This window comes from Lycorma delicatula, chromosome 10 (assembly GCF_047948215.1).
Source record: "Lycorma delicatula isolate Av1 chromosome 10, ASM4794821v1, whole genome shotgun sequence".
Lineage (NCBI taxonomy): Eukaryota > Metazoa > Arthropoda > Insecta > Hemiptera > Fulgoridae > Lycorma > Lycorma delicatula.
This window is the reverse complement of record NC_134464.1, coordinates 79,648,138-79,671,664: the sequence shown is the minus strand read 5'-3', so window position 1 is coordinate 79,671,664 and position 23,527 is coordinate 79,648,138. Positions and strand designations below refer to the sequence as shown.

At 26.6% G+C, this 23,527-nt stretch overlaps 1 protein-coding gene across 2 annotated transcripts; it reads right to left on the bottom strand.

The window, feature by feature from the left end:
* Positions 1 to 4,608: 4,608 nt before the first annotated feature.
* LOC142331026 (dnaJ homolog subfamily C member 28) lies at positions 4,609 to 23,349 on the bottom strand. 2 transcript variants are annotated; one of them, XM_075376609.1, is made up of 8 exons: positions 23,330 to 23,349; positions 18,248 to 18,408; positions 14,180 to 14,311; positions 13,759 to 13,893; positions 12,273 to 12,490; positions 11,071 to 11,221; positions 9,958 to 10,159; positions 4,609 to 7,901 (listed from the first exon to the last, which is right to left on the bottom strand). In XM_075376609.1, exons 2-8 carry the CDS (start codon positions 18,401 to 18,403, stop codon positions 7,705 to 7,707), a joined length of 1,191 nt encoding a protein of 396 aa, XP_075232724.1. In that variant the 5' UTR covers positions 18,404 to 18,408; positions 23,330 to 23,349; the 3' UTR covers positions 4,609 to 7,704. The 2 variants fall into 2 exon arrangements, with proteins under 2 accessions (XP_075232724.1, XP_075232722.1); XM_075376607.1 differs by lacking the exon at positions 23,330 to 23,349 and adding an exon at positions 22,779 to 22,976.
* Positions 23,350 to 23,527: the final 178 nt, after the last annotated feature.

Below are 23,527 nucleotides of genomic sequence, written 5' to 3'. Positions count from 1 at the left end.
GGCTGAGGGGTGTAATGCAGCTGAAATTCATTGACGAATAAGTAATGTGTACGGTGAAACTTCAATGAGTGACAGCAAAGTGCGACAATGGTGCAGGAACTTTAAAGCAGGATGTACAGATGTTCATGATGCAGGCAGTCAGGGAGGAAGCGAGTGTCAACCGATGGTCTCATTGAGCAAGTGATGAGGCAGTTCGAGAAAATCGACGGTTCACAATTTCTGTATTGCGTGATTCACAATATTTCTGTATTGCGTGATTTTGCCTCCCTAATGTTTCTTCAGTCCTACTACAATGAAGGAGAAGATTTTTTGAACAAAATTGTCACAGGGGACGAGACATGGGTCCATTTCGAAACTGAAGAAACAAAAGAACAATCCAAACAGTGGATGCATTCTCATTCTCCCAGTAAACCAAAGAAGTTCAAGTGAACTCTCTCCAACAGAAAGTGTATGGCTACTGTGTTCTGGTACTGGAATGGAGTTCTCTTGGTAGAATTCATGGAACATGGCACGACCATCACTGCAGCCTCATACTGCGTGACTCTTCAACGTCACATCTCCGAATAAGCGGAGAGGAATGTTGTCATCAGGCATTGTCTTTCTTCATGACAATGCTCGACCACACACTGCAGCTGTAACAAACAAGCTCCTGCAGCATTTTCGTTAGGAAGTGTTTGATCACCCACCATACAGCCCGGACTTGGCTCCATCCGATTTTCACCTCTTTGCTCACATGAAACACTGGCTAGGAGGACAACATTTTGGCACAGACATCGAGCTGCAGACCAGCATAGAAACATGGCTGAAAACACAGGCAGCTCTGTTCTATGACGAGGGTATTGGAAAGTTGCTACGACAAATGTCTAAATCGTAGTGGCAACTATGTAGAGAAATAGCGTAACTATGCAAGTACTTCTTACAAATAAAAAATTTTTTATTTTCACTGTGGATTTAATTTCATGACCGATCGGACCTTGAAAAAAAATAACCCTCGTATTACCTTTTATGGTTTCTCCACATACTATACCATTAACAATAAATATCTGGAATTTAAATTCAATCACTTTGTTGTAATTGTTAAATTTAGATTAAAATATAATGTCATTGCTCTTGTATTTAGTTTGAGGACAAAATTACTTTTATTGTCAAAAACAGTAATTCTGTACAAATAATCCCAAGGGATTTGTGATATTTTTACAAACCCCTTTTTAGTTTACAGTGGTATTTTGTAAAGCTTATCTATCAAGTGAACAAATGCTGGATGAAATTAGTTATTATTTGTTCACTATATACCGTACAATATTAGACTTAAGTCTACATTTAAAAATTACATTTTCCTGTGACTTCATTTTTATGCTTATTAGTGCATGATCTCTATTGTTTATATTACAATAATAAAAAAGTCTTTAAATAGTTTGTTTGTTCATATCGACCAAAAATTAAATTCTTCTGTATATACATATTAAAAAGGAGCTTAACAAAAATTGAAAACTGAAGAGAGTTATGATTTTTTGAATTTTGTTTATTTTGTATAGGCTAGCAGCATTTAAGTTGCAGTAATGTTTAAGTTATAATCTATTTAATATACATCAAATCCCCACAAGTAACTTATCTTGTCCTCTAATATCTTATCTTGTGTCCTCTAATGATTCTTAATTTAGACAGTATTTTACCTTGTAACTATATTAATATTATCTCACTTTATTTGCAGTTGAAATTTTTACTGCACAGTATAAAAAAAAAGTACAATTCTTATTAGACAAATCTCCGATATAGATTTTAGTTGTGTAAATAATAAAGAAAAATGATTTTAGTTATGGTCCTAAACACTATTAGTTGGATAAACACAACAGTTGGATTGCATTCTTGTGTAATATGCCTCCTGCATCAAAAATATTGACCGTGCAAGTAACAAACAAAGCACATCTATTCTAGTTGCAATTTATCATGTTTCAGTAGTGTCAAATTAATCCGAACACAGGGGAATTTTTTGTTTATTTCTATGCTGTGGCTACATTGCTTGAACATACCCATCCTTTAAGTTATCTTTAATTTAAGGTTATTGTCCATTGGTTATTTTGCAATTCATGTTATAAATAGTGTTTTTGAAAATTTATTTCATTTTTTATTACAAAATCATATTTTTGTATTTTTTTGTTCTGTGTGTCTTGAATATATAAAACTGGACATAACTCCAAGAAAGCATTCAAAATTTGTTTCTCTTTCTGAGCATACCCTAGTATTAATGCTATTATAAGTGAATGCTATTTTAAAACAATTTAAAACTTTTTACTTCAAAAGAAAGGCGGAATGGAACACAAGGATAGAAAGGAAAGGCATATGTGGCTGTAAAACAACACAAGGTTACACTGTTAGTGAGAAAAAGTAATATGATACAAAATTATTGCTGTGGACTTAAATCGAGAATTAGCAGCCAGTGGAACTGATTTATGCATGAAAACTTTAGATACAGACTTTTGCCGCTGGACGGAAAGTTTGTTTGCCAGTTAAAACACAGCTTTTAACAATAGCAATGTGTAAAAAACAGTTCTTGTGGGCCAAATCATATGCTAACTGAATCTAAAAAGACTGGAAAAATGTTGTTTTCCTACAAGTCACATTTTTATGTTAAGGGGCAAAGAGTTCTATATGTTAGAAAAGCATCTGATGAAAAATTGTTTTGGATATGACAAAACAACCGGCTTATATCCAACAATCATTTAAACATCCTGAAAAAAGTGCTTAGAACATGTTTCTCATTTGAAGGCCCTTCTTCATTACTTCCAGTTGATGGTATGTTGAAAAGTGATGGAGGCATCCAAGATTCTGAAAGAAAGGGTTATTTTGCATCTTCAAAACAGATTCTCACAAGGCAGCTGATTGTTCCAACAAGATTTGGCATCATGCCATACTGTCAAAAAAGTGAAAAAGTTTTTTGAAGAATGAAACATTAAGGTGCTCCCATTGCCAGACTTAAAAATCTTTGGGCAATAGTTAAAAAAGATTAAAAAAAATAAATTTTGCTCCAAAAATTGATCTTATTAAAGCAATATTGGTATGATTTCATGATGAAGAAATAAAAAAAAATGTATAGTACACTTGAATCGATACCAATTTATGTACATGAAGTGATTATGAATAAAGGAGGGACATATTAATTGCTAGGTCTTCACGATTTGTACAGGATTGACTTTTTTCTAAATAAAGCTACTTTTTATTAAGTAACATCTGGGTTCAAATTAATTTGTGTCCTAATGTATGATATCACATTAGTGGATACTGAGCCACTGAGCCAGACTGTAAAAATAGGCAATCATTGCTATCATTCAATGGAATCATGAATTCTTTCTGGTGGACCAAATCACCAGGCTACAGGCTGTCCTCCTGCCACCCACATGCTGATACTTGGATTATAGATGAAATACTGTTCAATAACTGCATTCTAGCAGAAAAAGAACAAATCAAATGAATGTTTTCCCACTCATGAATCAACACCAAAAATCAGTATAGATCAGCTATACTGTCAACCGATTTTTGTTTGGCAATACTTGGTCCAAAACTCATCATGAGTCTTTGGGAAAAGGTAATCTTTTCATGCATTCGCTTTGTGAATTTTACAAGATAATTGATATCAAATACTGAAAAGGGCTACCTGCTTTGTAATATGAAGTCCCAAGAGTGGCTTGATGGTGTTATAATACAAAGGCTATCTTCAACTGATTTAGACCCCACCCTAATTTTGGAACTACAATATCTTTCCATAAAGACCACCAAACCTGAATCTTAATTTCATTTGTTTGAGTAAATGCTTTGATGTTAGTTCTGTAAGCAGATTACCAGGTAATGTTAGTTAGGTAAGCAGATTACCAGGTTAGACCCAATTATCTGGTTACAGTTTGGATTCCTACAGCTGAAGTAATTGGTCCTGAAATTTTGTTTCCTGCATAAACCATGGATTCTAGTCGGACTGGTTACTGAGGAACACTGAATTTTTAGTTTTTTTTTCTTTTTATGATTGAGCCTCTTGAAAATGTTTAATGCTCTTTATAAAATAAGATGTTAACATATAAAGAAATACAAACTGTCAAAATATATGTTAAATTTATTTTATTTGAAGTATTTTCTGGAATAACCTCAATGGTAGAAACATTTAACTTTTCCACTTTCAAAACTGACTGTCCTTGATTTAGTAAGCAGGACTATTATGCATTCTATGGTAACTTTGGGGAACAACGTATATGTTAGTTAAAGTGAAACTACATGACTCCTTGTTAGATTTTCTTAAAAATTTAATACCATAGTACCAGTATAAATAAGTACAGAATGTTTATTTATATATTCCAGAGATATTAAGTTAAGTAGACAAACATACACATTCACACATATCTACAGAATTGTGACAGGTTTGTGAAGAGGTTTTTTACATTTTTGGAATCAGAAGACCTAAAGACATAGAAAAATGTAATAAATTGGGTACTCACAATTTATACTTGTACAATTTTTTTTTTGTTGTAATATTTTATACTATAATCAAAATTTGGCAATGTAATTGCCAACCTGAGATTAAAAAAAGGAAATTAGAGGTTAAAGAGTAAACATTAAAACATGTACATATTAAACCTTTATTAAACATTCATAACAAAAATTAAAACACTAGTTCGGAAATGAACTATAAAATAAATAATTATGAGTATAATTACTATCACTTCCATATCACAGCGTAAATTTTGACATACGAAAATAAATAAAATAAATACGAATTAAAATATTAAACAATGGTTATGTATATACATACATATAAAAATAAATATTAATACATTATGTTAAATAAATTTGTGGTGCAATGCCTTGTTTATATTAACAAAAAATGTTGCAATGTTGTTTATAACAACATTAGTAAATAAATCACAATGCATCTAAATGTCTAAGAATATAAGCTCACTATATGATTTGATTCAGGTTATTAGTATCATTTGCTTTAACAAATTTTTTTAAAACTTAAAATAAATAAAAATGAATAAACAAAAAAAAAGTTTTTACATTAAATGATAAAAACTATAACTATTAATTCTCAAAAATAAAATTATATTTAAATGAACAGAAATTTTGTACTATATAGTTATATATAATCATACAGAAAGTAGAAGTCAAGCCTCTATAAAAGTTTCATAAACAGAAAAATTCTGGAGAAGAATGATGTCAAGAGAAGGAAATAATTTATAATAAAAGGAAAATCAAAATAAACAATCGAACATAACATTTAATGAGCTTAAAAAATAGTAGTTTTTTACACCACTGAAAAAATCTTGTCATAAAATATTAAATAAAATTAGACGATAAGCTAATTTGAAACCACTTAATACGGGACTGTTATTCCAACCGCCAGCAGTGTATAACAGGGAGTCTAGGTAGTGGTTATTACCAATTAATACAAAAATGTATTCCTAGAATGGACAGGATGTACATTCTAGAAATACAATAATTAATACTGAATACTATGACCATTGTAAAAAATTAAAATTATTTAAAGATTGTAATCCATGACAATGTTTCCAGGCTAAGCAGTCTTTGCTTAGGTGAAATCTAGTGGAAAAAACTTTGAAGTGTATATAGTATTTCTAAGCCTGGCTAATTATAGATAGCTCATAATACTAATGACCCAATTTTGTACTAAATTTGATATAATTATATAGTATATAATTTAAATTAAATAAAAATATGAACAATTTTCTACAGTTAAAACAGCTCCATAAAACATAACATTTTTAATGAAAAAATTCATACCATTTTTTTTTAAGCAGGAAATTTTATTACATTATTTTATCAATTTATAAAATTCATTCGTATTACAGAAAAAAATTAATAATTTAATTTTTTGTTATTGAACCTGAGAGGGTTTAATAAAATTTTGGAGTTGAATGAATTACATAAAAAAAAAACTTTCATGGTAAACACATCACCTTCATACAGTAGTTGCAACTACATACTCAAGTAGAGTACTCAACTACGTACTCAATATGTTGCAGTTTTTTTTTTATATATTTCTACTAATTTAAAATTATCTTTTTTTTTAATTTGTTTCATTTCAATGATGTGTATAATATATTTATTCCATGAGAGTTAATAATGGTAAGAATTAATTGGACTGACTTTCAATTGTAACATTGCCTTGTAACCAAGTAATCAATACTGTCTTTCAAAATCTAAATCCAGTTTTCAAGCAGATCAGCTCACTATCATTCACAAAACATATATATCACATTTCATAACCTTTATTAAGGTTTTTTATTTTATTCAATATTCATAAATTTGCATCTATGGATGGATGGTACTAGTGAATATATTAAATATAATTTTGATAAGCTATTTTTTTTTATTCAATAAAAAATTAACCCTAGCACCAAGAGATTTATTTAAATTTTTTATTGTGGAACATAAATGTTATTGTTAAATATATCATTTATTTGTTAATTATATAAATTAATTAATGCATTTATTATTCACTTATGTTTATAATATTATATTGACACTTGCATTGAAGATGACCTCTGAAGTACTGCAATAAAGATTATTAATTTATGCAAATCAGCAGTGTTAGTGATTACATAGTTCATTTTTGTTAGATTTTTTCTGGTGCCAAAGGTTGACTTTTATTGAGATTTAACTTTAAAATATTTAATAAAATACTTAAGTAAATCTGTTAGTTTTATCACCGCAGTACTCTAAAATAAATAACAGTAAATAGTAATACCTGTTTTGAACATTTTATTTGTAAATGTATGAATTTAATGAAGTTATAGAACTTTTTCTGATTCATACTTAATTAAATAAAATTTTATTATGAAGAAAAAGCAAGATGATAAATAAATTTTTAAATTCTATTTAAATAAAAATTTGATATTTTCTGAATAAATTGTTTTTTGATTTATGTTAACAATGTTTAGTTTTAATTAAAGAATTGAAGGGTAATTAAAATTTTTTTAAATGTTAAAAAAAGAATTCTTGCAATTACTTTTATTTTTGCCTGTTACTTGAATCAATTATAATTGCTAATTCTAGGGTAAATAAATGGTTAAAAAATATATGTAAGTAACAACTTTGGTTTTAAAATACATATATAATCAATATAGAAAGGTTTAAAATAACAAAATGGATTGAGACTATTTTCCAAATGTTTAGTAATTGTTTTATTTGATGTGCAAGTAACTGTTTCATGCAAGTGTTCACTGATACACTTAACAATGTGATTATTCTTGTTTGTGAAAGAAATATTAGATTTTAAACCGTAAAAAATCACTGATTAAACACAAAACTTTTTTACAGAAATATGCTAAAGGAATTCAACTTACAAGTAAGTTATGTTAATGTAACTTGCAAATTAACTATACTGTCTTTAGGATGTGTAATTGTCAATGTCAAAGTCAAAAGACCATTCGTTACATGCATAATAATGATTAATTTTATTACTGGTACATTTATTTTAAATTATAATTATAAAAAACGTTTTCATAAAAATGCTTTGGCAGTAGCATTTTGGACTAAGTAATTACTGTAATTAAATTAAAAAGAGCCATAGTTTTGGTTTTTTTTTAATAGGAGCTATAAAGTATATTTACTATATGTATCCATGTTATGTTTACAAGCTATTACAATAAAGACTTTCAATTATAATAATTCAAAATAATAACAGCCCACATTAAATGATTAAAATATAGAAAGAATTAAACTCATCAGTATTGAATCTTGATTATTGTTTAACATTAATTTTCGCTGTGATTCTAGTTTTTCCGATTGATCAACAGGTTGAGGTTGAACTTCATTCAACACCTTATCAGCTTGTCTCTTTAAATCAAACTGTAACATCTGTTTCCTCAGTAAAGGTACAACTAAGTTATATTTCACTGAAAAAAAAAAATATAAATGTATTAGTTTCAATATAGTAAAAATTTGATTATCAGTTCCAAGGTCTGTTTTGTTTTATTTTAAAATTGATCATTAACTTTCTTTTCATTAAATTTATTTACTTTTTTTTAAAACTGTCCTTCTCTTATAAATTTTTTATACCTAAGATCAGGTTACACAGATAAAAGAACACTGGGAGATGTAACCCTGTCAGGACTGACAGATAAAATGTTGTCAGGTAAAAACGTTTGAAAAAGACAGACTGATAATACAAAAGACAGACTGATAATACTATCATCAGACTGATAATCATCCATCGACTTGGAATTAATTTTTGTAAATTTGGTTAAGAAAATTAGTTAAAATTTAATTTGAAATATTATTACCATAAATCGTAATAAATTCATATTTCATTATTATGGCTATTTTGGAATAAAGGTTTGCCTGCCTTTTTCTCTATCCTTACAGCCAAATGCTAAAAACATTTCTATGAATAACATAAGTGTATACCTGATATGCATAGTTCTGCTATGATTTGTATAAAATATTTATTAATTTAAAATGATTTAAATAATAATCCTTCAAAACAAATAATCTGCTGTTATGTAAGATGAAAAAAAAAAATTATTTATATAGGAAATCAATTTATTATGCAATTAATAAGACATATTATGCAATGAAAACAGTTATAACTCCGAGTTAAAAATATAACACTTTATCACTTCCTATAAAATTATTCTACTGAATAATTATACGTACTGATGATATCAATAAGATAAAATTATTTTTTTTCACTAAATGACTAAATAATTAAATTTTGTTCAAACATAAAATGAAATTTAACTAATCTAAAAAAACAATAATTAAATCATTCAGATTATCACATTAATTTTGTTACTTCAAGAGTATATAGTACTATATGCGTTAACATCACTCTCAAAATGGCAACAAAAATAAGGCAATCACTGAGGGGTTCTTGTATGCTGGGTGTTCAAATATTACCCAGTTAAATCTTTGAAGCAGCATTTTGGCTGCAGATAAGATGTGAAGTAAAACAGAGAATAGATTATCTCTTTTGTTTTGTATTGATTGACACAGCTAGATGAATGTTAAACAAGCCTGCAGATATGTTGTTGTTGTCCACACATCATGAAACCAATGATTTAGATGTTTCCAGAATCAAACATACTCTTCATAATTTTTGGTGTGTTTACTTGATCTCCTTTACTTTTGAAAAGTTTTTGAAATACTGTCCCATCACTCAACATTTATTATCAGTACCAATACTTTCATGATGCACCCATATATCATCAACAGCAACAATGTGATGTGAAATTCAATGTTTTCTTGCTTATATCTATCAAGAAATGTCAAAATTAGTTGTAATAATTTTTTTTTGTCTGTAAAAAGTAGTCAAAAAACCAATCTTGCACAAATGTTTTTGTAATCAAGATATTACTAACAATTATTTGCAGGAGAACGTTGATATCAGAGAAAATGAGCTTTGTAATCTATTAATAATAAATTAATTTACAAATTCCACAGTCATCTATATTTTTTTTTTACTTCAGTTATAAGCATCTTCTTTTATTGAACAAGTCACACTATTTCTAATACACAAATTATTCATCAATTAGTTCTACTATCTAGTTTTAAAAACTTATAATGTTATCAGTTAATATTGTTTATAGTATCGTTCTAAAATAAAAAAATGAACTAGACTGTTTTCTTTTTAATCGGAAAAAAATGTGTAAATGACAAAGTTTACGCATTGTTCAAGAATTACAGTTTAAAGATGTGAAGAAAGGATATAATGCAGTGTCTGAAGCCACATTTTATAAACAAGTTTCTGTATTATCTGAAAAAACAATGTTGGGTGCAGTTTCACTGCATCATGTAGGCAGATATAATAGGTACTTAAATGGAGTTAGAATGAATTTGAAAACAATGGGAGAAAAGTTTTGAAAATAAATTTTAAGAAAATCAATAATAACATTATGAATAAATTGTATCAAAGAATAATTAGAAAATCTTTTATATAACTGTGATACTCACTAATTTTATTGTTATGTTTCTTAACAACATCTTCTAAGTTCGTCACTGCACGTTGCCAGTTCAACTGATCTTCTTCATTAAGTGGTAGGGGCCCAAGTTTCCTACGTACTTTTACTAAATGTTGTATAATTTTATCATTCTTTTCTCTTATTTCTTTCTGTAGTGTTATCCATTGTGGTTTAAATCCATTTTCAATTAAAACCTACATTAAAAAAAAAAAAAATGTATTTTCATTTCTTAATAATGAAAAATAACTAGTTTCAAAAAATACCCTTAATTCAGTTAAATCAATATAAATTAAAAATCAATATAAAAAGAAATAAATATAATAAAATAATGAAACAACAATTTACCAGAAAAATAAAATTGTTCTAAAAAGTAGAAAATAGTACTTTTTATCAATTCACTTTTAGAAGTCAGCAACAGAAGAAAAGCAACAATCATCAACTCATTAACAATCAATTATTAAAAAAAACAACAATCAATTATTAACTCGTAATTCGGCACCTACTTCAAACCAAAATTTAAAATAAGTTATTCTTTAAAAAAGATTTTAAATCTGTTTTATTTTTTCTGAAAGTTTATTTTTAAACTTTTAATTTTTATTGTTATTTGAAATAAAAATAGGGCTACGTAACATGTTGCTCACGTGAAATCTAGATATTTACAAGAATTGCAAGGGGGAGAAACTTGCATCTTGTAAAAATAAGAAAAGTAATGCAAAGAAATTATGTTGATACAAAACCGATCACCAGTTAAGGCTCTACAATGTAACAGTATCTATTTATTTTCACCATAAATTTTCTAATTGATTTTATTTAATATTCATAAGAAAATTCTTTAAACTATCAGAATAAATCAAAATTTATCATTATGCTTCAAAAATCCAATACTGAACAGTGTTGATGACAAAAATTAAAAATATGTAACAATCATCAATGTAGTAAAAAAAAATAAGTTTAAAGAAATTTACGAGTCCATATTAAGAATTGTATGTAAAAAATAAAGGCTTGAACATACATAAAAGTATATATATATATATATATATATATAAAGAGGTTGGTTTGAGAACCTCCAAATCGGTTATTCATAATATTTAAAAGAATGTCATACCTGATTTAACTTATGTGTAACAAAATCAACATATGGATTGTGATGAGCAAACTGTCGATCGAGTGGTTTTCCTTGACCAGCAAGATTATCAAATTCACCCCGAGCCATCGATTCTTGAATTAAATCTTCAACCAATCGATCAAATCCATATCTGTTAAAAAATAAAATATATAAATTTACGCTGAATTAACATAATTCACAAAATAGTCGCCAGTAATAAATTTAATTCTAAAAAAAAACATTAACCTCATGAGCCAAAATAAATGTTGAGTTATTAATTCTTATTATATTATGGTCAGGTATCGATCTATCTGCTGCCCCGTACAACCGCAACCTAAAAACATTTTGTTGGACTGTGTTTCCTAGATTTAGTATGGAACCTCCTCATATGTTAAAAGAAGGAATGTATAAAATGTTTTTATTAATTTCAAGATAAGACAGGGTGGAACGTGAAAGTTTTGTTTTGTATAATACATATTTTCATCATTTCATTCATAGAACATGAGGAGGCAGTAAGTAAGATTGTTTGAAAGCTTAAATAAAATTAAATAATAGTTTTAAATTTTCAAATGAAGGATAAAGTTTTACCATAATTTTTTATTTCCTTATGATATAAATTAGGTAGGGGCTGCTTTTTGAAAATTTTTATGTGATGAAGCCATGGCTTACACCACACGTGTATGATTTAAAAAAAAAAAAAATTCAAGTCAAAACTATTGTTTAATTGTTCTGGTTTGAAAAGACCCAAATGAAGGAATTTATTTTTATAAAGTTTTCTGCATTACAAAATAACACATTGTGTAAAAAAGATTAAGTTTTTATTTTAATTGAAAATTCAAGTTCCGTCACCACATTTTCTTTTAAATAACAGGAATATAAGGTTTTTTTATTACCGTGGTTTTAGAACTTACAATTAAAACATTTATTGAATATTAAAAATGATCAAACAGCCCATGTGAAGCACCAGAATTACAATCTATTGATTTACATAACTTTCTGAAAGTCTCCAAATTTATGTACAGCTTCAATTATTCAGGGCCTGTAGACAGATGCATTTCTTTTTTGTGCAGTCTGTATATCTACAGAATTTTAGATTCTTGGATCATCAGGCCAGGATGTATTGTTGATTAGATTCTGGCAACAGAATGGTGTAGGACTCTAAGATTATAATTAAGGTAACAATAAATTTTGTTAGACATTACCTAGTTTTAATTTTCCTAGCTTGTCTTCTGTCTTTAACTACAAGTGCTTCTTCATCTGAAATTGGAGTTTGTGATTGAATCTTTGCTACACGATATTTATGTAAATTATTCATTGCAGTTTCTGCTCTCATAGCTTGATACTGTCTTTCTCTCTGTGATGGTGTTCCACTTCCAAACCCACCATAATTTAGATACTGTCTGTGCTGTGGAGCGGTATGCTAAAAGCAAAAATTAAAATAATGTCAGTAATATATTAGATGGTAATAATATAAATTATACGTACTAACATAATTGTATTAAATTTTTATAATATAATAAGCTTCTGTGTTATTAAACCCTAGACAAGATGCTGTACAATAAAATTTGGTAAGCATTAATGTATGTAGTACTTATATATGGTTCTTTCATAACAAAAAATTGGAGGAATACTATAACCAAAAAATAGTTCAAAATATTCTGCTCTTGGCATTTCTATAGTCTAATTGTGAAAAAATATTTTTGTGTTTCACAAGGCTACACAGGTGCCCCTATTTTTCACACATACTTGCTTTGTCAATTAACTATTAAGTACCAAAATAGAGAAGAGATAATCTTAAGACAATCAGAAAAATTACAATCCAAATTTTAATGAACAAATTATAATTTTCTTACTGTTAATAATTATATGAACATTTATCACTAAGTAATTTGTACTTTCTTTTTCATTTTAAACAATGTTTTTATTACATTATAGTATATTCCCATTCATCTGAACTAGATTGGACCAGATGTGGTCCAGGTGATTGAAAGAACATAAAACCCAGACATTTTATACAGCCTAACGATGCCATAATAGAAGCAGAGGATAAATAAATAAACTTATTTTAAATTATGTTTAAATATATATGAAAAATAAATTTAAACTTTACTTAACAAGAAATTTTGAAGAAACACAAGCACTCATATTTTTTTTAATGAGGGATAAAAATGAGATTAACAAACTGCAGTTCCAGATAATCTGAAGGTAAGTTTCATAGAAATGGAATACAATAATTTCTATCTTAAAATATTAACCCATAAAATTGAAAATTAATTCTAATTTCTTGAAAATGTTTAAATCTGTTTAATTAAATTAAATGAGAGCTGTTATTATTTTCCTGGAATTGAACAAAGTTAAAGTAAAATTTTCACTTATGACAACGCTAAATTAAATGATTATTAATAGCTAAAAAATGAATGGTAACTGTTCTTTTAGTGGGCACTGATGCCGAGATAAAAAACGGTAAAAAATAAAGTCACTAACACAGAAGCTAGTACCACCCATTCACAAACTCAACTACACCCTAGTTGAGAGAGGATAGAAATTACTTGTAAATTTAGGCTAATTTTCAAATAAATACAATTATAATTCTATCTGTTAATTATTAATAACACCTCAGATAAAAGCACACTGTGCCACTTTTAATTTAAAAATTAAATATTTTATATTTAAAAACAGATTGGCTACCTCAATATCTTGTTCTACAACATCTCCTCTATTGTGTTTTTTAACACCGTATATATCACCATATTCTTCACTGTAATCATCCTCTTTGTACTTATTTGAAAACTTCTCTTGAAGTTTACGATAAGCAGATTCAATCTGAAAATTAAAATATTATTTGATATAACATATAACTTATTTTTTATTAAATATGCTGTAAAATTATTACCTTTGTTGAGGATAAGTGTGTTGGCTAAAAATGAATTTCTATATCTATAGCTGTACATCAGAAAACCCACACTTATACACAATACATCTAACAATATCATACAGCACACAAACATGCAGCTTTTTTACACATATTACATCATCTAACAGATCACCTTTTATGGCATGTTTATATAAATACTCACTAAATCTTAAAATAAAAACACACATCAATTACCTCTCGAAATTTAGATGGATCTGCCTCAGGTGAACCACTATCTGGATGATATTTTTTAACAAGTTTTACAAAAGCTTGCCGTACAGTTTCCTGGTCACTTTCTTCAGGAATATTCAATGCCATGTAACTTTTCTAAAAATAAAAAATAAAAATGATTTATAGCATTTTTATATTTACTTAGCATTCTCATTTTTTATCCTATACATATTCCTCTATTACCTATGTGGACCATTAGTACCTATGTAGAAATGGCTCACAAATCAATTTTGTTATCTCTGCAGGTTCTACCACAAACTTTTCTATACTATTAATCTTAAGCCCTTTTTAATTCAAATGTTATTGATACATGTAATTTTCAACACCCTATTATAATATCTAGTTTCAATAAATTCTATTTTTCCTGACATCAATTTTTCACAACCATGAAAAGTGATACACTTCACAAAATGTTTTATATATTTACAATAATTGTACTCTAATCAATATTAATATCATGAAAGTGCTTCAAAACTTTGTACAGTTCACCTATAAAATATAAAAAGTGAAATATTTTATGTCATCCGTTAAAAATAATTGAGAATTAATTTGACTATACAATGTTATCTATTTCTGTAGAAGCATAATTAATGGAAACTATCAAAATTGGAAATTTATAGATAATAAAAGTTATATATATAAAGAATAAATGAAAAAATATATATAAAAAACACAGATTCCATAAACCAAAACTAATCATCAATTAACAGTCAAAGAAAAGATAAAAAGAAAGTTTATTTCATAATAATCAAAGAACCAAAAATATATATATAAAATGATTAAATTTATAAAAAAGAAGGTTTTTTAGAAGTACAAGAAAAATAATTATTAATTTTAATATATGGGCTATATGATGACAGTTATATGGTTAATGACTTATGACGTTAATGACGTATGATTTATTGCACATTACCAATTATCATTCAAATTTTAATTGCATTTAATTTAACTGCATTTGTTGTTAAAATTAATTTAAAAAAATAATTAACATCTCTGTTTCGTTTATTATTAAACTTATATCATATAATTCTGTTTCACTGAAGGTCACATGTCATGGCAAAAATACAGACAAATTTACTAATAATAATTAAAATTTTTATCTTCTTATCCATACATCTTTATTTTGCATTGTTGGACTTAACCAATCTTCGATTTAAGAAAATTTATGAGTTAAAATTCATTCAATTTTTATTTTATAATACTGTACACAGCCAGAAATAATGGGGTTGAGAATTTTCATAAATAATATATGTATATTGTATTTAAAATAACTGGCTGCCAGACCGATCTGGATTACTAAGATAAACAAAATCAGGGTAAAATAGAGTTACACTCTACATTAATCATCTTTAATTTTAGCATCAAAAACTAATAAACAATAGCTACAAATCAATAATCTTCATCAACTTTCATTTTCATTCAGGTGTTTTTTGATTGGATGTAGAAGGAAAAATGCTTTTCCAAGAAACTTTAAATGTAGCTTTCTTATGATCTCTAGAATGTTTATAACAATTCAAATCTTACCAATCTCATTACTATATAAATCATAAATTTAAAAAAAAACTGATTATTATCTATGAATATCAACTTCTTCAAACAGTTATTATGTGAATTAATAAATTTAATGTCATTGAATCTAAAAGATCAATTTGTATTATTATCATATCAGACATAGAAATAAATAAATTTGATATTAAAATTAAAAGGAAAGGGACTATTTATAAATATTTAAAAACTGAAAAATTGTTATCATTCATCTAATTTAACCTAGTTTAGTCGGTAAGTTGTTAGTGATAACTCAGAGCAACAACCCACACATAATTAATAAAATCTATTTAAAATTTTTGAAGTTTTATACACACAGGCAAAGATAGGGATGCTAGTTTTCCTATATCTACTGATAATGATTATTTAACAAGTAAAATGCGCAATTAGTTTAACACTTTTAATTTAATTTTATAAGGAGTTTTGATTGTTTCCCATATGCATTGATTTGATAACTGATTTTATTTCAATAATTTTTTAACCCAGTTATTGCTGTATGTACATAAATTAATTACAACAAGATAAAAAAAAAAGTTCATCATTGTTTTAGCACGACAATCATAAATTAGTCATAATAAAGTCACATGCATCTCATTAAGAATTTATAAAATATGTAATATTTTATAGGTTATCTGAATTGAGTGCTAAAAAATATTACGTAATACGTTTTAAATCATTAATAGCAAATTATTAGACAATGTGTTAGCTTTAGAAATAACATTTTTGAAAACTACGTATTAAAAGAAAAGCAACCTTATCTTAATAATAATGATGAAATAATATTTTTTTATTAGTTTTTAAATAAAAAAATAAAAATAAAATATTCTTTATCTTATATTACAATACTGGCGGACTTACCAAACTTTAAATTATATTAAATAATATTATAAACTTAGGTCAAGGGTTATTTAATTTATTATATAAAAAATTAAATAAAAAAATTATTAGACAATGTGTTAGCTTTAGAAATAGACTTTTTCAAAACTATGAATTTAACAGGGAAGCAACCATCAATAATGATGAAATAATATTTTTTTATTAGTTTTTAAAGAAAAAAAATATATATGCCTTACCTTATATTACAACACTACTGGCGGATTTCCTATACTTTAAATTATATTAAACAATATTATACACTTAGGTCTTGGGTTATAGACACAAGCTGTAAAAGTTTATATAATTTTACTTAGAATAATGCTTTTTAAATCTTATTTCAATTATTTTCATGGCTGCTGCTCTACCACAAAATCCTATCTTCTAAAGATCACTTTAAAAAAAAAAAAATCACTAATTTTTAGTTAAAATATCCCTAATGACCTCTTTTCAATTCTTTTTTCTTTAATTTATACTCTGGTTGAGAGCAAACTGTCATTACATGTTATTGAGAAACAACACCAAGATCAACCCTAAGTTTTTTAACCCTATATATTAAATTTTTTTATTTTTCACTACCATCACCAGTACTCATAATTGTTTTATTATGTGGTTAGAATGTTTTAAAATTACTTTTTAGCTCTTATAGTTTACTTCAGTTATTAGAAATTTGCTTATTTTATTTATGAAAAAATTTGGAGAATCACTCAAACTTTCAGGGAGAAAGTCATGAAACATAAATTTCAGATTAACTTTCAATTAACATAATGTTTGGGTTATCATCATATTCATTAAAAAAAAATTAATATTATTTATTGTATTATAAGCATATACTGTGTTTGCTATTATTTCCATTTACAAATAAACATAAACCACACTAAATAAGTCACCAGAAGCATGCAGGCTCATGTGTAGCCTGCTTATCATGCCTACAAAGTACTGCAACCTGTTATTGGCCAAAACTAACTGAATTGCCTTTAACTGACATTTCATAAAGCAAGTTCAATTAGAAATAAACAAATAATTCATCTAAATGAACTGTATACAAGCCTCTTTTGCAGCTAAGTAGGCTTGCACATTGTCTGCAAGGTTGCCTGTCTGTACGACTATGAATCTAATTAAAATGAATATATAAAATTATTTTTCAACTGTTTCCAGGTGATTAAGAAATTAGTATGAAGTAAATTTGAAGTAATTCTTAAACTTAGACTACTGTAAAGAGGATATGATTCTTCAGGGTAATGAAAATAATTTTTAATTAAAGCATTTTAGCATTTTTATAAAAGTTTTTGTGTTTTTCTAAGTACTAGTATCAAGATAATTTCTCCATGAATATTGGCCTGACATTACATGGTTTACTTTCAAATTATGTAATACAGTGGAACATACAAGTTTTAAACAAATTTTTACAAGCCGACTTGTTCCATTTCTTGTTTTAAAACAATGAGGGTATAATTTTCTTTTAAAATCTGTCTGCTTAAAACTCATTATTATTACTTCATAAATAAATAATGAATGAACCATCATTAATTATAGTTCTTTACAAGGTTGTCAGAAAGTTTCATATTTACTTATACAGACCAAAGCAACTATCATACTAATAATAATATTTACCTTTATAATGAAATAGTCACTAGCTGTAGAGTATCTACAGATATTAGCATTCCTTTTTAATCCATCAATTCTAGCAGAGTTAATTAAAAGTTTTGAAAAATTATCATAAATTGATAAATTTGTAGTTACTGCCAATTTTTTTACCACAAGTTCCATTTTACCTGTAAAAAACAATGTACAACATACCCAATAAAAAATTTAGATCTGAAATCACAAAAATATATTAAATAAGTCATATTTTTGTAAATAAGTCAACAGACATGGATTACATATGTTTAATTTTAATGATAAAATTAAACAAAATATAATTAAATTAAACAATATATAATTCATTCGGATACTTTCATACTCAATACAATTCTGTAAGCAGCCAGCTGAGAACAGATGGGCCTTTTAATATTTCAAGAAGGAAAGCAAATGTTAACCACATACCTCAGTTGGTCAACACAAAATTAATGTAATATATTGTTTAAATTCTTGGTAAAAGATTTTTACTTCCTGAGGAATACCAGATGGATTGGATAATCCCTGCCTGAGGATGCCTTAAGATACAGCTTTAACTGAGATTGTTTGGCTAATTTCAGAGGGTTAACATCACTACCGAGCCCTTTTTATATAGTGTTGATCTGTGATGAACGGCTAAACAATCATCAGATGTACAACTGGGGGTCTTAAGAAGTACTGTCCTTGATATTTGTATCCTTTGCTGGAGGGTTTTCTGCTTATAGACCTAACTTGGAATTTTGACTGGAAATTTCGCATTAAAATTTTCCCGACCAAAATAGTTTCCTTTTAGAGGCTGTACAAAATTCCTAACCTGAATCTGAGGTTAAACTAGTTTATGAATAAAACAGTTTTACCCAGTAAAACTGTTTTATTTTAATTCTAACTCATACAATACAGCATAACAAACCATGAATTAATCTAAAAATTCTCAGTATCTGGGCGTTACAAAACAAATGAGCCAGTGAGAAATTTATTTCATAAATTACCACAGTCATAACACCCTGATTAGGGCAGTAACAACTGCCAAGATTTGTTATTGCAATAAATTAGTCTTGAAAGTTATTTGAATTCAATATTAAGATTTGCTGAATTTGTTTTTATAAATTTATAATCATCCACATTAATAACCAATGTTTTGTTCATAAGAAAACACATACATTATTCAAATTGAATTTATTAACATTTGTCCATAAATAAATGAATGTATAAATAATTTTAATATGCCTGACTGGTATTCGAACCCAAAGCCTTCTGAATGAAAGGTACAGACAATACCACTCCACCATGGTAATTGACATAGTGTTTATATCAACTGTATTTGATATATTTATTATATATATTATGATACATTTACTATATCAAATTATAAATCAAATGCAACTGTTTCTGTGTCAAGATACTGAAAAACAAGATTTAAAGCAAAATTTGTTTCACAGACCTCAGAATCAACACACACAATAATAATGTATGTTACACGTCAATGTATATGAGTAGTGTAATTATGGAATAGGAATAGATTTCTATAAGATGTTTTAAGAACTGTTATGATTGTATAACTTTGGTTTATCAGTTCATCTTGGCTATAAAAATTCAACAAATTATCTACTAATTTCATGACTGTCTAATAAACTGTATAATAAATTTGTTATTAAAACAACATACTTTTATGGTAATGATGTAATAAGCATTAAAAAATATTACTGGAATATAATAATAAAAAAAAATTAATTAAAAAAATTCCTAATTAACCTAGTGTTAAAAATCCTATTTTTTTTAAACCTCCAGGACCACCATCATTAGGTATTGCTTCAGAGGTTGAGATGTATGACAAGTAACATGTGAAAATGCCATACCTGACCAGGATTCGAACCCGGGACCTCTGGATGAAAGGCCGAGATGCTACCACTCATGCCACGGAGGCTGGTGAAAAATCCTTATATTAAAAAACTTCTAAATTTAAAATATGGAGATGTATTTCCAGAAACTTTTTTGGTGCTTTTATGTAGTTTTTGGCCATGTTACAGGAACAAAAATACTTTCAGTAAACAGGCAGGGGATGAAAAAGATATGTAAAATTTATAATCATACTAAATTTGGCAAAAACAAGAAACAAATGCAATAATAAAAAAATAAAATATGTTGCAATTATACATTGCAAATTATACATAATATGTTGCAATTATACATTTGCATTATACATGCAAATCAAAATATGTTCAATTATACATTAATTATTTGTTTTCTAAGCCTCCAAAATGAAAATCATCAATAAGTGCTTTCCTGGCCGAGGGTATAGTAATGTTTATAATGCATTGTTTAACAATATAAAGAAATATATTAATTTGTTACTTTATACTATTTGTCCCAGATGTCACCACTTTATCTTTAGATTTTTTTGGCTGTAATGTAAGTAAATCATTTAACATAAAAGAGAAATAATAATCGAAGCTATTTCTCTGAAATAGCAAACTATTTCTCTAAATAGTAATCATTGATGATTACTATATAGGCTTCATCAATATATTTGACTCAATAAATAAGGTGTCAGGAAACCACTTATTAAACTTAAGTAATAATCATTGAAAAGAATCATAATCATAATTATTACAATGTGTGTTTGAACTTTGTCAGAATGTAGTAATTAATAATGGAACTTCATAAAAAACCTAATATTAAAAAACTTATTAAAGAAATGCATAATTTTTATAAATGTATGCAAACTTTGTCAAGACTACAAAATTAATAAGAGAATTAAATAAAACTAAGATAAGAAAAAAACATATACATATTGTGACAAATGATTGTGAACTGTGTCAGATATAGATATTAATGTCTGCCATAACTAATCTAAATTGTTAAATGATTTCAATTCATTGAATATGTACATCAGGCAAATAAGTTCAAGTGTAGAACATATTGAAGTTAAACAACAGGGATTGTATAAAGGGTGACAAGTAAAAAGACTGTGAAGCACAATCATAAATAGGGTGTTGAGATCTTTATATGACCAATAAATGTAGTTATTAGCTGGTATTTCCATGATAAAAATTGTTCTCGAGTCTAGTTTTGAGATAGGTTAATAAATTTATAATCATCTAATTATATGAGAAACAGTAACCAAAATTTTTACATATTATAAGAAAATGTTGATATAATGAGTTTAATCACAATAATATACAGGTTACTGTTACATATATCTAACAAAAATTAAAAAATAAAAACATCAAAACATTTTTGTGGAAACGAATTTAAAATAAATTTTACATAACTAAAACATTTAAAAACTTTTTTATTTTGTTATTCATCATATATTGTTTTAAAAAATTGAAAATTTCTAAAAATCAAGTATGATACACTTTTACGATGAAAGTTATAAAAACTCAACCTATGTTCATTTTTAAAACATTTTTTTTTTTTTAAAATTACATTGACAATTTTCCATGAACTTGAATAATTTAATTTTGACATGTATAAATTTTTTTAAAACAAATTTAACTTTATAAATTTCTAGGATCAAATGATCTCTGTTCATAGTTTTATTTAAATGCTGCTGATATTAATGAATATTATACGATCACCAAACAATTGTATTTTAAAATTAATTAAAAATAATATGAATTAATGCCTAGCCAAAAAACTATCCAAAGAATAAAGAAAAATAAAATACTCTCATTAAATAAATAATGAATAAGTTTTTACTATTTTATGTCTCCTAAACGTGTAAAGTAAAAATAAATATTTTCTACAAATCCAGAAAAAAATCATTGGTTATTTTTTATTTATTTTTTTAAATTATGTATATCATTGCAATACATAGCAATAATAATATTATTTTCTTTCTTTAATTTTAATGTTTTAATATTAAAATCTTATTGTATTTTCACTCAAATTTAAATTTGTACATCAGCATAACAGAAATTAAACATTTATAAGTTATGATTAACCAACAAACCTGAGCCATATAATTACAATAATTAATCCAGTTTTAAGAAAATGACTCATGGAAACAAAAAAAAAACAGGGGTAATAGACGATGCATTTTGTATAATTTATAGAATAAAAATTGATTATACAAGCAAATCAATAGTCTTTTGTAAATTAAAAGAAAAAACAAGCAACAATAAATATATAAAATAAAATCTATTTCATAAAACAATTTTAAAATTACATGAATCTAGACTAACTATCACTGGCTATAAATATTTCTAATTGCTTTTAGTGATAGAGTGGTAATGTCTCACCCTTTTAGCTGGAAAGTCCTGGGTTTGAATCTACAACTGCACTTGGCTTTTTTTCTCATGCTATAAACACTATTTCATATTCTCAATCACAAGCTTTGAGTTTAACTGGTGAATTATTCATAAATTAATAAAAGTAACTTATCAAGAAATAAGAACAATTTCCTTTCCGTAATGCTCAAATCGAAAAGAAGTTACAATGAAGCAGAATAATTCATTAATGTCAAAAGTTGACAGTTTTAAATAATGCAATAGACCAATGAAAAATTATATGTTTTATGACGTACCTTTTTTTGTGTAAATTAATCTTCAAAATATACTTAAGTATGTTCTTCCAACAAAAAATTTTAAAAAATATGTAAGAGGTGCTAAAAAGAAAAAAAAATTATAAAATAATGTGAAAATTGTTAATTAATAAAAATTTGTAATGTAAGTAAATGAAACTTAAACACACTCTTAGTACTAGCTGTTGCTCGTACTTCTTATCAGCAAACACTGCGGAAGATTCACTCGAGACGTTCTTATAAATAGGGAGTGTTATGTAACAGAATCAAAAATTCTGATTAGAAAAATTCGATACAAAAACAAAAAAGTATACATATATTTCATTCCCATAAGTTTATTCATTCATTGTTTATTATCTTTTATAATAAATATAAATAAATAATAAATAAAGAACTTTTAAACTTAATAAATCTGTGAAGCCGGTTAATATTTTTCAGTTCACTGAAAAATGAAATAATTGATAAAAATAAAACTACGCATCTATTTATCAATCGAGAATAACTAATATTTTATTTGAGATCATGTAACATTTGAAAACAGTAATAAAACTCACCATAATTTTTATTATGATGAAATTAACTAAATTCTATTTTGGAGGTTATGTTTTCATTTTTAAAAGTTGACCTCCATGAGCCCTCTCCATGGTTTTTTTCACAGCTGTGTAAAAGGTCAGACGAAATTTTATGATTGCGAAAAATCTTACTTTTAACGAAAAATAGAGAGATATATTTACAGGAATAATTCTGATTAC